General features: G+C 34.3%; 1 protein-coding gene across 1 annotated transcript in view; it reads right to left on the bottom strand.

Moving 5' to 3' along the window:
- Nucleotides 1–15,263, bottom strand: part of LOC126974727 (synaptotagmin-7) — a 175,775-nt gene that overhangs the window by 59,514 nt on the left and 100,998 nt on the right. The window contains exon 2 of the mRNA XM_050822334.1: nucleotides 262–273. Within this exon, the coding sequence (XP_050678291.1) occupies nucleotides 262–273 (12 nt within the window). The remainder of the gene's footprint in view (nucleotides 1–261; nucleotides 274–15,263) is intronic.

Raw genomic sequence — 15,263 nt, 5'->3', positions numbered from 1 at the left:
ATATTATATTAATAAACATCATTCCTATATAAAAAATTGAACAAATGTTTTCAAAAAATAAATAAATCCTTTTTTATACTTTTACTACAAAAATAGGTGTAGTTGCAGTACAGCCCGGGACAAACACTGCACATAAAGTTAGTTATAATGTTACCCTCAACATAAGTGTAGTAGGAGTACAGCCCGGGACAGATACAGTTAGTTCTACTGCTACTAGATCTACTCGTATGTCTAAAACTAATTAGTTCATGAAATACTCACTCGAGTTGGGCCCTGGACACAGCACATGAAACAAAAGAAAAATTAGGTTAGAGAATCATTTAAAATTATACTTAATAGAATTAAGTATGCCAATAGTTATTACACAAACCTGAAGTTACATACACACACACACAATCACATACCCTTAATTATATATAAAATAGTTATTATTGTCATTTATCTATCTAGTTGATGATTGTTATTTTGACATTTTGCACAACTGGGAAAAGAATAACCCCCATGTCACGGGCTGTCCTAGTTTGGAGGTCGAGGGTAATTTTAAGCAAAATTGTATTTTCTTTTTGCAACAAATAAAGATTTATTATTATTAATATATAACAAATGGTTCTTAAATTTATGTAACTCAGATTTTTTTTCTGACGGATGTAACGCCCAGTACTTCACGCAGAAAAAAATCAGTTAAACAATTTTTTAACCGTTAAAACTAAACGGTTTGAAAAAAATGTTTTAATATTAACGAATACGGCTGTATGAGCTGTAACCCTTTGCCTGTCCTAAAAATGGACGAAGAATCCAAAAAAAAATTAACGAATGTCGCAAATGTCAGAAAATTTCTGAAAAGTTTTATTGGCTGTATGGGCTTTTGACCCCTTTGCCTGTCCAGATGGACGAACAGAACCAAAAAAAATGAAAAGTTTTATTTAATAAATAAACAAACACACATGAAGATTTTTTTATTTGCAATTTAATGAGTGAAACTTATAATATATTAAAAATAATGAATTTTATATTATAGAATATAAAATAAACATCAGATAAATGAGATGGCAGAGTCATAGAAACTTTTTATTAAATTTTATTTCAATCAAGCGTATAGATTACACGCATACATTTTTATATTTTGACTTTGCTTATAACTTTCCCGCCACGGCAAATTAATTAATTCCAAATACGCTTCTTTCCATATTGTTTTTAAAGAAATTTATTATATTTGATAGTTTTTCTGTTACGCCTATCAAGTTGTTATTAACATCAAAACTTTAAAAAAAAGTGTTAAAAATCATCATTAAAAGATTCAGACTTTTTAAAAATTTTATATTTAGACTTAATAAATCAAAATCCTATTAACCAAAAAACATATTTTTTTTAAATATAATCTTATGGCGAATTTGCCCAATGGGGCAGGTGCTGAAATGTGGTGAGACAACCGCCCATAGACAAGGGACATCCACAACACCAGCTATCACCACCACGAGCTTTGAATTTTCTAATAAAGAGAGTCGTAAGTTCTGCAAAACTTTAATTCGTTTTTGAAGTAAAACTTTTTAATTTTGTATTAAATGAGATTGAGCTGAGATGCTCAGCGAGCTAAAGTCGACTCTAATCGAGTAAATGAAACTGAAGAGGAGATCACTGACAAATTAGTTCACATAGTAAAATTCCGTCGATCAAATTATTGAAGTGAAAACTTCTCAAACGATTTAAATCGACCGCGTGAGAGATATCGAGTTGTGTCATGATTTTCACTAAAAGTGTGGCACTTTTCATGAAAGCAAGCCGCTAAAAAGGGACCTGATTCAGTATCAGTAAGAGTAGGGGGAAATTTGGGATTTTTGTTATATCTTAAGAATTACCGATTTACTCAAGATTTACTTCATAAGTAGAATGCCTTCATTCACCTTCTTGTGTTAAGAATAGTGTTCAATTGATTACTTTTGAGGTTCGTTACAGAAGTTGATTGAACTAAGTTATACTCATATTTGTACATAATAACATAGCATCTCTTTATTTACTTAAAAATTTAAAAACCATTAATAATTATCCATTAATATTATATTTTTTTCAATTAAATATAATACATATTATACTTTTAAATTGTAATTAATTTGCTCGTTTTATTCTATGTAAAATTTAACTGTGGAAACTTTTATTGGTCAATGATTTATATTTTATGTTTTGTTTTTTAAATGTATTGAGTTGTACAGTTTCTTTCCTGAATAAATTAATAAGTCCATGATGTTGTTATGCGTTTATAACGCACTTCGGACTTCCTTATTCTTTCTTCAATTTCTTTAGTGATAGCATCTGATATTATCACATTTCTTAAAGATACTCAGAAAGTTTTTCTTGATATTTCAATAAAAGCTGATGCACTGAAGCAACGGCTGTCTAGATAATTAAATTATTATTTTATCATTTCACTGTGGCTCTTCTAAGAGGTTTGTAAGTACACTTGATTTAATTTATTAGTACTTAACGACAGACGCTTACAACTTGACGTAAGTGATGACATATATCATAAAGCATGATGCTTTATGATATATGTGATTGAAAGCAAATACGATTGTATCGCACTTACAAATAAGATAATGAACAAAGTTCCTACGAGTTCCAATTGTCGTAGAGCTCAACTTTTTGCCACCACATTATGTCGTACAAACGCAGGCAAACGCTTGCCTTTATATCGAATTGGTGAAGCTTATAATGTAAATTTTAATCATTTTGATATTTTGTGCACGTCAGTTGGAATGTTTAAAAAATCAAATAGTACAAGCATTATCATAATCATACTTATAACACCAATACATGCATTTATACTATCGAGAGATTGAAATCTTCTTAAAACAATTTTTTTTATGGAATAGGAGGACAAACGAGCGTACGGGTCACCTGTTGTTAAGTGATCACCACCGCCCACAATCTCCCGCAACACCAGAGGAATCACAGGAGCGTTGCCGGCCTTTAAGGAAGGTGTACGCGCTTTTTTTGAAGGTACCCATGTCGTATCGTCCCGGAAACACCGTACAAGGAAGCTCATTCCACAGCTTTGTAGTACGTGGAAGAAAGCTCCTTGAAAACCGCACTGTGGAGGACCGCCACACATCCAGATGGTGAGGATGATATCCTACCTTGTGGCGTGTCGTGCGAAGGTGGAATTCGGCGGCAGGAACCAGGTTAAACAGCTCTTCGGAATACTCCCCGTGATAAATGCGGTAGAAGACACACAATGAAGCGACTTCTCTACGCAATGCCAAGTGATCCAGCCGTTCACAGAGCACTGGGTCCCCCACAATTCGAGGTGCTCTACGTTGCACGCGGTCAAATGGATCGAGCTGATACTGGGGTGCGCCAGAACAGAGATGACAGCAATATATATATATATATATAGCAGCGTATATTAGAATCATTAAATTTGATTAAGAATTATGGAAGAAACGTTACCAAAAAAGACGTTAGAGAAAAAAAAATATATTAAAGAATACATTAGAAATCGGCCCCAAAGCGTTCCTATCAATCTTCCAAAATACGGTCCACTGACACATCACCTTTGAACCTTTTCCTTAGAAATATAAGTACGGCTGAGAAATGTCAACCGTTTTATTGTGAATCCCTTACCGTGTCACAATTTTATCCCGCTTTTTAGAATTGTTCGTCTCGATGTTACGACAAAATGTAAATAAATGAATATTGTTCGGTCTTCGTAAATAATATGGAAACATTCTTCTTGTTGAGACGTTTGAAAGTGATCGCTGATACAACCGGAAAATCGTTTGGCATTTTGGCATTTCTTCACGTTTTACCATCCCATACCTTTCGATTCACATATAGATTGAAACGATGTAAGTGTGTCTAAGGCGCGTGGTATTCTCGTTTACCTAAATACCAGGTAAAAGCAATACCAAGTGCGCAAAACTATACAAAAAAAAATACGTAAGCTTCATATTTTTTTCAATTTGTTGTAGTAATTACAAAATAAGTAAAAAAAAAGGATTGTGTGGATTTATGAAGCCACGGTAAAAGTGAAGCCGCTTTTTCACATTATAGACATTGAACTAAAAATTTTTGGAATAATATATTTACATTAAACACTGACAAAAACAAACAAAATGGCGTGGAGCACTGGAACAAACGAGTAATAGTCTATACACTACACGGTCAGCTGCTGCGAACTATAGGCGCCGCCCGACCGTCACGCGACATGCAACTCACAGACGAAAAAGTTTGAGACGATGTAATAAAAGTTTCACTTTAATAATTTGTTATGAGGTATTTCCTCAATTAAGCTTAATTTAAATAAATTATACTTTTTATTTAATAAAATAATAAAAAGTAATGAAGAAGAAGAGAAGGAGTCTACCAAACCTATTGTCAGCGATAAACATTGCGTTATTTAGTAATAAAATTGAAAAATTATGTGACACTAAGGCTTACTCTGGCTATAACACTAGAAATAAGGGATTGCTTGTAACTAATTCTAGTAGGCTTCATAAGATACGTAATAGCTTTAAGGGTAAATGTATACTAAATGTACTTTTATAATAAACAGTCACTGTTCAGGCATTATCTTTATATATATATTTCTTGACCGATTTTTATGATTTTTTTGTGTGTTCCAGTGTATTTGAGAATGGTTTAGATTCTCAATACCGTCCATATAATATAATTCTCGTGCTCAGGTGTATGTTAGTGAACCCCTCCTAACGGCTGGACCGATTTTTCAAATTTAAGATGTGTGTACAGGACAACGTCTGTCGGGTCCACTAGTCTATATATAAATTTAAATGTTTTATTAAGATATGGCTTTGTAGTCAATCCTATTACTCCACAACTGAATATCTAAGTGATCGGACAGCCTGGGACTAGATTATGATTATTTTATAGCAATAGCAATGACAGTACAATATACAATATATTTTTATTTAAAAGAGCGCAAAAAAAGAATGCTGGAAGATTTTTTTGCGCCGCTTCTTCTATCTAGGAGCGCCGTTTGTTTCCGAAGCGGTTGTAGTATCTAGTATATCAGAAATGACATCAAAAAGAATTCTAAAGGAATTAATTTTGAGAAAATAAATGCCTTTTATGCCTTTTCGACCCATACTATTTAACTTATCTTTGTTTCTGCCCTACCAATAATTTAAATAATATAGTATAGTCATGACATACCTAAATTCAATTATATATAACATATAAGGAATTTAGGTATGAGAAATAATTAAGGAAAAGATACAGCATTTCTTTGAAGGTTTTAGCTTAAGTAAGTCTCTCGCATTCAGTGAGACTCCTTAATTCCGTTAGTTCAATTAATTCAGTAAATTCCCCCATTTTGTTGCATTTTAATGCAGCTAGCATTCGCTATTTAGCCAGGCGATTAATTTCAGTCACCCTGCCCTATTCAGTTGTCCAATCTTATTTAGCATTTCTACTGTGTTCATTTTAACTTCCATTTAGAATCCATTACGTTAGACTACGCTACTCTTAATTTAATTCATTCAGCTTGAATCTATCATTTTTCCTTAACTTTCTCGTCGTTGCAAATATTATGTTGTCAGATAGCAGGCTGTCAGTCGATTATATGTATGTGGAAAAAAGTAAATTCAGGTCTAGTGACTTTTTTAAGACTATTTTTATTTAAGCTTGAATTAAGTACTTTTTTTTAGATAAGAGGAGGGAATTCTAAAATTCTGATTGCAAATTACAACTGCGCTCGTCACCTTGAGACATAAGATGTTAAGTCTCAGTTGCCCGGTAATTCCTCTAGCTACGACACCCTTCAGACCGAAACACAGTAATGCTTACACATTACTGCTTCACGGCAGAAATAGACGCCGTTGTGGTACCCATAATCTAGCCGGCATCCTGTGCAAAGGAGCCTCCCACTGGTAAAAGTGAGCTGGTGATTGCACCTTACAGGCGCTGGCTTGAAGTGAAGTATTGTCTCACATTACTGAGTAAACCAATTTGGCCTTCTCTTCCAAGTGATGATGGAAATGAATGGTGCTCAATATATCAATGCCGAGTATACCGCTTTGGCAGTTAGAGAAGGGAGATTTTTGCGAAGAAACGCACAACCTTATAAATGTTATGAAAAATATTCATATTATTTACAGACCTTAACCATATGGTGGCATGAGTCGGATACTCAGGTCTTACTTACATTTTTCGCACTTACTTAAATAAAATAATAATAAATACTTCTGTTTTTTGGGCTTATATGATTACCATAAGCCATTAAGAAGAACAAAGCGCTAGATTAATGTACTTCAGTTATTTTCACAGCATTATATACGTATTTTACTGTGAGGTCATGCTGCTTACATTGATATAGTGTTTGCTCTGCAAAAGAGAGCTGTTCGTGCTATATATCAGCTTGGGTACAGAGAGTCACTCAAAGAAAAAATTAAACAAATAAATATTACGACTGCACTTGTAACTTCATTTATAAAAAAATTAATAAACGTTTACAAAATTCGTCACCCTTTTGCTCTTTATAGTGATTTTCTTTATTATAACACTATTATTTACTTCCAAAGCGGTAATAGTGTCTAGTATATTAGAAATGACATTAAAAAGAATCAATTTTGAGAAAATAAATGTCTTTTATGCCTTTTTAAAGAATAAGCATCTCTCGAACTGGTGATATTTTATTTCAAGGATGATTTGAGTTCTTAATACTCAGCAAATGTTATTGTAGTGTGGGAAACACTTATAAGCACACTTAATATTTTCTCTTCGCTATCGTTATACACTTTATTGAACCATAACGTTGACGTTATGGTTCTATCTGGCATTCTTTACTTTGGGATGATAAGCATACTAACTTCATAGTTTTCTTGTTTCGGAGCGTTGTTCGCTTTTCAATTACTATTTCTTCTTAATTTAATTTAGACACAATATAAGTCACTGGCTCTTTTGACTTTAAGTAAGTTAACTACTTTAATAATATAATAGGGACTTAATTGAAAAAAAAATAAAATTTTTGTTACATTCTGGTACACTTTTCTTCAGCGGACAGTAACAGCAGAGGTCGTTGAGGAATTCAATTTCTTTGTAGTGGAGACTGGAATATCGGTAAAAAATAATTCAAAAGTATAGGCTACTTCAGTGTCTTCGTTTATAAGTTTGCCTTTTATTTGTAATTTGTGCTTATAATTTACTCGACTTGACCGTCCTGTTTCATTATTAATAACTTCCCATATTGATTAATTACTTTAATCTTCGACATGAAATTACATATATTTTAATTGTTCAAATAGTCAAGTTCAAGCCTACTCTACTACTACCGTTACTCTAGTTGTATACGTCTCTGCATATCGAACTTGGTGAATTGAATATTTTTCCATGTGTAAATATAACCTCATGTGATAAGAGAAAAGACAGAGAAATGGGCAAGACTAATAACTGAATGGCAACCACTAGATAGCAAAAGAAATAGAGGTAGACAGCCTATGAGATGGGAAGACGACATCAAGAAAATAGCGGGGCAACTATGGATTCGTATAGCAAAAGATAGGACAGAATGGAAATCTTTGGAGGAGGCCTATGTCGGAAGACAAGCTGTACCACAGTAAAAACCGTTTGCCGATAGCATTTAGAGGCACTTTTTTACTATTTTAGTACCTAGTATGTAAAATTTGTACAGTAATAAAGGCTTTTTTTTTTATTTATTAAATATAACTTCATGAGTTTTTATTTTATAATTATAATATATAATTTATAATGTATATAATTTATAATGTATAAACTGTAAAGTATGAATTGCAACTATCGGCTTCATTTGTAAAATTCTCAGTAGACAAAGTTAAATTAAAAGCTTGATATATCAATATTATAATTAATGACTACACTATATTAATGATATAATATTATCCCCAATGGTTTCTATCAAGCGAGCCCTATAATTGTTCGTTGATAACATAAAAAATAATGGTCAAGTCTGGTAGCATCTGGTAGCAAATCTAAATCATACTTAAGATAACTTCCTATACAAAAAATTATGCAGGGTAAGCCATGGAAAACAAAAGATTAACATCTGTTGAGTCGGCTACATAGGGTAGCCGACTCAACAGATTTGACGCATCACTTGAGTGCTTAATATTTTTCAAATCTATTCTACAGTTCTTGAAGTGGTGGGAATACTTATACTCAAAGTATCGATAGTCGATATTTCAATTCGCTTTTATTCGATTGAAGCCTATTTAAATAATCTCCTGTTTTTTTAGACGGATCATGTCAATCAGTTTTGGTGAATTCAATTACTTACTTTAGGTACCTATCATTTTACCCTACTGCTCATTAGCGTTGTTATTAATCTAATAAAATTAATGGTAGGTTCTTGTAGATTTTACGATACAAAAAATATTTAATGGCTGTGTAATGAGTGTAGTCGATATCCTATAATAAGTTATTCAAGATGTGAACTATCAGTATAACTAGTGCATATTTTTTTATGGATGGAGTTGATAAATCTCGATATAGGTTGAAAATCACGCTTGCAGGTCTCATAATCTAACAACAAGAATACAATAAGCAGAACGTTGATTGCCTTTACAAATTTATGGAAACTTTTTCGGTAAAACACAAAACAGTCATTGCAAATATTATGTTGTCAGGCAGCCTGACAGTCGATTATGTGTAAAAAAGTAGATTCAGTTGCTAGTAACTTTAAAAAAACTATTCTTAAGTACTTTTTTTTATATAAGAGAAGGCAATCGGACATAAGGATCGTGTGATGGTAAGTGAGGCAACATCCTATTGATATCTGATTCACCACGGGTCAAGAAATACATTTCCGACCTTACAGATTTGGCAGTATTGGCAAGCTTCAAAGCTTGATGGTTCTTAAGTCGTACCTAAGGTAATTTATTTCGCTGTTTGACGCAAGAAGATCCACACAATATCCGTGGTTGTATAAAGCCAGACATGCCTCGCAATATGATTCGAGTGAAATTCCACATTTTAACGTAATGTCCGGTGGTGAAATTAGGGTGCTAAAATCAAATTCAAATTCATCCCAAAAAAATATTTAAATGTAGGTCGTATTAATCCGAAACATCGTCTTGTTAGAACATCACTAGCGTTTATTTAGTTGACATATGACAGCTCATAACTGAATACCAACAAGATTGGATTTTGGCTGCGATTTGTATGATTCATCGCACTTAATAACCCTCCAATTTCCTGAATCTATTTTGTTTAGAGGATAATCCTCGAACAGAATTGTTGGCATCACATTTGTTTACTGAATTGAGTCATAAAATAATGAAACCATGGTAATGTAGGAAAATTTCTTAAGGGTTTGGTCGTGTAGAGAGGGTAAATGAATAAAATAACTTGTACGTATTTATGGTGCGAATATGTAAGAAAGTGTTATAAAATATCGATCTGGACATACATCGATATAAAGTTAAAATCTAATATAGTAATACTCGAATGTTGCAAATAAATATTAATACTAACTTGATCTTTATTTATAAGGTTTATGTATGACTTTAGAAAAAAATTGGAAAAAATACTGTTATAATGTAAAAATAATATTTAAAACTATGTGACAGGGGGGAGGGTGTTTCAAAAGTGTGACCATCTGTGGCAACGAGGGGGGAGTGGTCAGAAAACCATATAATTTGTGTTACGTGATTTATGGATGGTCCCTTAAAACAAGATGAAGTTCAGATGTAGAGTCGATATTCTGCGGACCTATCCGAGAGTTTTGAAGAAATCCTTTAAGTTCAGCTGTTAAAGGAGTAGGGTATTTCTGTGAAAAGGTATTTTGCAAAGTAAGCCAGCACGCTAGAGCGATTGCGATTGATATGGTAAGAGACATATTATTATTATTATGAATTATATTATTATTTCTAAAGAAAAGATGTAGTAGTCAGTACAATATGTTAAGGGTCTATGACAATGTATTCTACTTATTTATTTACTTTTGAATATAAGAAATAAAATAAAAATAGTAAAAAGACTCTTATTTCCAGTTTTACAAACTAACACAAATTAACATTTTATTTACCTTTTTTATACGAAGCAAATAAAAATGAATATATATTATGATTATATTGATAGTGTTAAAATTAAAAACATTTACATTTTAAGCCGTCTTTAAGTATTTCCATCTCCCTCGGTGTTGGGCTATTTTTTAGCCCACAGGCTAGCTATTTTGTTTAAATCACCTTCCCATCTAACCAAAAACTACCACCTATTCTAAAAAGTATGCCTCAGACCTGAGAACTACGGGAGACGCAAGAAACTCAGCGGGCATCTTTTAATTTTTTCATAAAGATAAAAAGTATGCTTGAAATATAATATTTACAATAAAATTTATTATTTAATAGCCTGAGGGCGATCGCTTCATTTCCAATCTTTTTACGAACTTTTGAACGTTTTATTGAATTTTTATACATTTGTCGTACACAAAACTAGGATCGTAGTAATAGAACAGTACTTGAACTGCAAACTAGAGCGCCCGAATTGCCGCACGCACACATACACACGACTTACACGACCGCTAAGCAATCTTGAGAAGACAAAACTATTGAGTGCCACGCCGTACGCTGCTGAGACTGGTCGTTGTCCGAGTAAAATTACAGTTGAGGATTAATACACAAATAAAATTTGAAAAACAAAAGTTTATGAACGATGCGGGATTCGAACCCACGACCTCCGGCGTTCAGTGCCGGTGCTCTAACCAACTGAGCAGACCGTTCGAGTACCGCCTCGTTATAAAATTTTGTTTTTCAAATTTAAAAACATAACATATTGTTTAGATTTACAAGAGCGATATCTCAAGTCAATTTCCTAATATGCAAATATTGGGGATGAGCAGGTTATCAACTGTAAATTAGATCCTGTAGATGAATCCACAACCTGACAGTTGAACAAAGCAAACAGAATTTTATAACGAGGCGGTACTCAAACGGTTAGCTGAGTTGGTTACAGCACCGGCACGGAACGCCGGAGGTCGTGGGTTCGAATCCCGCAACGTTCATAAAATTTTGTTTTTCAAATTTTATTTGTGTATTAATTTTTTACCTTTTTCTTGACTTTCGGCAATTATTAATAATTTTAGACACTTATTAATAATTTTCAATAAATCACACTTGCCGTAACATACACATTAAATTATACATTCATTGAAAACTTTTGCATAAATTACAATACAATTAACCAGTTTGAAGCGGTTTTGGTAATGCTTAAGCCGGAATGGAGTTTTTTTTTTGCATTTTCAAGTGAATAACGTCATTACTACTTACGAGAGTAAACTCATTTCTATAATAGACTCTGCCCATTATTGTGTAACACCTAAGTTTCACGACAGCACAGAAACTTAGTTTGACACTTGAAGCTCTAGTTAGTAATGCATGGTGAGTGTTTGGACTTCTAAAGTCATTACGAGCTTTATTAAAAGCTCGGTAAGCAGGACCATGTTACGGTACGGACAGTTTTGGAACGAGATAAGTTGGAAGCAGGTGAAATTAAGGTGTTAATTTGAATGAATGTTTTAATGTTATCTGAATAAGTTAATTTATACGTATAGTCAATGCCGGTTGGATATGTTTGACAACCTTTAAATAGGTGATTCCGAGTCCAGTTCTCTATTGTACTACAATGGCTTAGTATGACAGTTTACAACAGTGTTTTCTATATTATTTTCTTTCATCAGTATTACATATTTAAATAAAACACTTTTAAAGCAAACGCGTGTAATTGTAACAATATATTACATTCGATTTTTGCGTAAAAGTTACATTTTCAGCATTATTTTAGTTAACCCGACGTTTCAAGACCTTTCCAGATCTCGTTTTCAGGGGGACTGGTAATATTAAAAATGCAACTTTTACGCAAAAACCTAAAGTAAAAACACAGTTACAATTACACGCGTTTTAATGCTTTAAAAGTGTTTAATTTAAATTTTTTGAATAATATTACTTGGGCACCTTTTTTTTCTCGTTCGATACGCTCTTTACAAAGCGGTCATGGTAATCTAGAAGTTTTAAGTAGGAGAGATATCTAATGCGCCTCACAATTTTTCATCCTCTCTCTCTCTGTTAGAGATAATTCGAGTATACTCCTGTACAGGATCGCCCACTGCAGTTTGATCAGGGTGGTCCATCGCATAGGTGGCCTTCCGTTTGACCCTGAACGATAATACGTTCTACAGACTGGCTGCGTCGATATGTTTCCAAAGAAGGTGATTATGCGGGACTGCACTTTGCCAGATAAACACTGTTTAATATTTAGTTCCTGGAGTATCAAAGTCAAATGAAGTTAATACAAAAAGGCGCTCTTGAATCTAAACGATTAATATTTCTATTATGATAAATATGTTATGAAGAATTAGAGCTACAATCGCTGAATATATGTATTTAAAAAGTGGTGAATATCATTGCGTGACGTTGTATTCAAAGCGCGGTCGAAACACAACTGAACGAAATCTCTTCCTATTAGACGCGTAGGTAGAGTTTTGCTTAAGAATTTTTTAGCATGATTTTGAGTCTAGTTGGACGTCAATATACTGACACAAAGACATTTAGCGTTTTTCAGTTACAGGCTGAGATAGAACAAAGTAATCGCTGATAAGGTATAGGTAGTAAGATAGATTGACAATTTACTTACGATTAGACAAACATACCAACAGAGCGTGCAAGAGAGAAGAGGTATAGTATTTTAGTACATTGAATAATACGTCTACATAGCAGCATACATCTGGGACAGTTGTGAACACTTTCAAAAAACTTACGACGAAGAGTTAACAAAAATATTCAGGAACGCACGCACACTAAAACAAAGTGACTCACATGTCGCGAGTGTAAGACGTACCTGTCATGCACACTAAAGTAATACCCCGGCCCTGTAGTCATGCATTGCCTAACAGTTAGATGTATAAATTGTCTAAGATTGAAGAAGTACCTAACTTTTTTTATAAATATAAGGGACGAGACGAGCAGGACGTTCAGCTCATGGTAATTGATACGCTCTGCCCATTACAATGTAGTGCCGCTCAGGATTCTTGAAAAACCTATTAATTCTGTGCGGCACTACAATAATTGCGCTCGTCACCTTGCGATATAAGATGCTAAGTCTCATTTGCCCAGTAATTTCACTAGCTACGGCACCCTTCAGAACGAAATACAGTGATGCTTACACATTACTGCTTCACGGTAGAAATAGGCGCCGCTGTGGTACCCATAATTTAGCCAGTTTCCTGTTGCATTCCTGCAAAAAATTCTCCTACTGGTAAAAATAATAGGTACAAATTAAAATTTATTGAAAATTTATTGAATGGTAGGTACAAATTAACAAATCAAAATGGTCCCGCATCATCGTGCTGTCAGATCGTCTATATGCTAATATATTCTGTCTATGGATAGAAGAATAAAACTTAAACTGTTTCATAAAATTTTATTCAAAAGTATTTTGTGACATGCTACCAATATTCGAACGAATTTTAAAATTGGTCGCCATTTCCAATTTTCCACTCTTACAGAATAGCCACATTCAAAGTTCCTACGGTTTCTGATTGGAAGCATCGAATGCTATTCGTATATTCCTGCATCGAGACTTGGCACGAATTTAAACGTATTGATAGATTCAACAAAGGAAATGGTATTTACTCGTGTTCGAGAATTAACACTCATTTGTGGTGGAAACTTCTTTGGAAATATTTTGTCCAATTGAAAACTTGTATTGAGTTCATGAACAACGTTAAGGAAAAACTTAGTCTGTTACTGTGAGAATAAAGTTGAATTTATTTTGTATGAATGACAAATTAAAATCACTTTCACATTCACGAGTGCTCCAATAAGCCTGATGGAGCAGTGCGCGCCAAAACCGACTCGAATAACAAAACTGCAGAGTTTGACGCGTGTTGTTGGTACTCCTTGTGTAATTAGGTAATAATAATATAATAATTCCTTTATTTCTAGCTACATGGCCCATAAAATAAATACCTTATAGTCTAACATACATATGATATATAACTTAAATCTACGTCACATTTTCGCGGCGATGTGAGGCGCGGGTTCGGTAGCTTCCGGCGGTCGGCGACGTCCGCGATACTTGCGGAACACGACCCCCTTCGGCCACAGCTGCACGTCCAGGAAGGTTGATATATGTTGTGTCGGGACGCGAACAACAAAAGAGTTGAAGTCTACTGCGTGACGCGTCCGGTCCCCAACCGGAACCTTGTCTTCTCCACCTAGTACTGAACAATGTCGGAGGCCTTGGTGGTGTGGTGAAAGCGAGAGACGTAGATATACGTCGCTGGGATTACGGGACGCAGGAGCTGGTTCTGTCCTATCGGTGCTGTGCCACATTGGTTATGACTAGGAGGTCTCCTCTTCTTCCGCTCCACCTTAAAGAAGCCATCCTTGTCGGTCAGACCCTTTGACACAGCTCTACAAGCGGGTTCGTTGCGGGCGTGCCCGCTTCCACTTTCTGTCCTCAGCACTGTCCGCTTTCTGGGTTGTTGGCGGATGGCAGCAGCATAGTCATAATAGCGTTCGCGAGGCGGCCACGCCAGCGTGGCTTATCCAGTAGGGACAAGCAAGCAGAAACTCTCGAGTGTAGCCATTTAAACATGAATTGCGATCCAGATTGACCAAGCTTTCTAAGGACGCTGAAAGGTAATAATACACAGTTTAAAGTAGTTATTTTAATAATATCATGTATAATAGGTACTAAATAAGTTATACCTAGGCACATAGGTACTTAGGTAGGTACAGAAGTAAGTATAAATACCAGGATGGTGTATTATTCTTTCACGAATTTATAAGTATTTAATAATGAATATCTGATATTTGAGATTAATGATCTGTATCGTTATACCATAGATAATACATATAAGTTAAACGTACTTACCCACCTATGCTAACATGGTAAAAATGAAAAATAAATCTGATATACCTCCACTGTCCACACTACTACAAAATACATAATAGTACTAACATCTAGTTTAGGTTTATCTCGTCAGAATTTGAAACGTCATTTATTCACAAAGTTGTATAATAAGTTATTAAATATTCAGATTAAATTATTTTTTAAATTTAGACAACCCTACCGTCGTCAGAGCAGGTAAGTCTTGCGCGAGGTAGAGAGGCAACTCCTAGGTTAATATAAGTGTAGGCAATTAGCTCTGTGCTATCTGAATTGCACTTAATTGCATCGTAGCAATAGTCCAGATTCCCTTTTTTTTATATGGAATAGGAGGACAAACGAGCGTACGGGTCACCTGGTGTTAAGTGATCACCGCCGCCCACATACGC

Source organism: Leptidea sinapis, chromosome 33 (assembly GCF_905404315.1).
Source record: "Leptidea sinapis chromosome 33, ilLepSina1.1, whole genome shotgun sequence".
NCBI lineage: Eukaryota > Metazoa > Arthropoda > Insecta > Lepidoptera > Pieridae > Leptidea > Leptidea sinapis.
The sequence above is the reverse complement of the archived record's forward strand: the minus strand, read 5'-3'. Positions and strand labels throughout refer to the sequence as shown.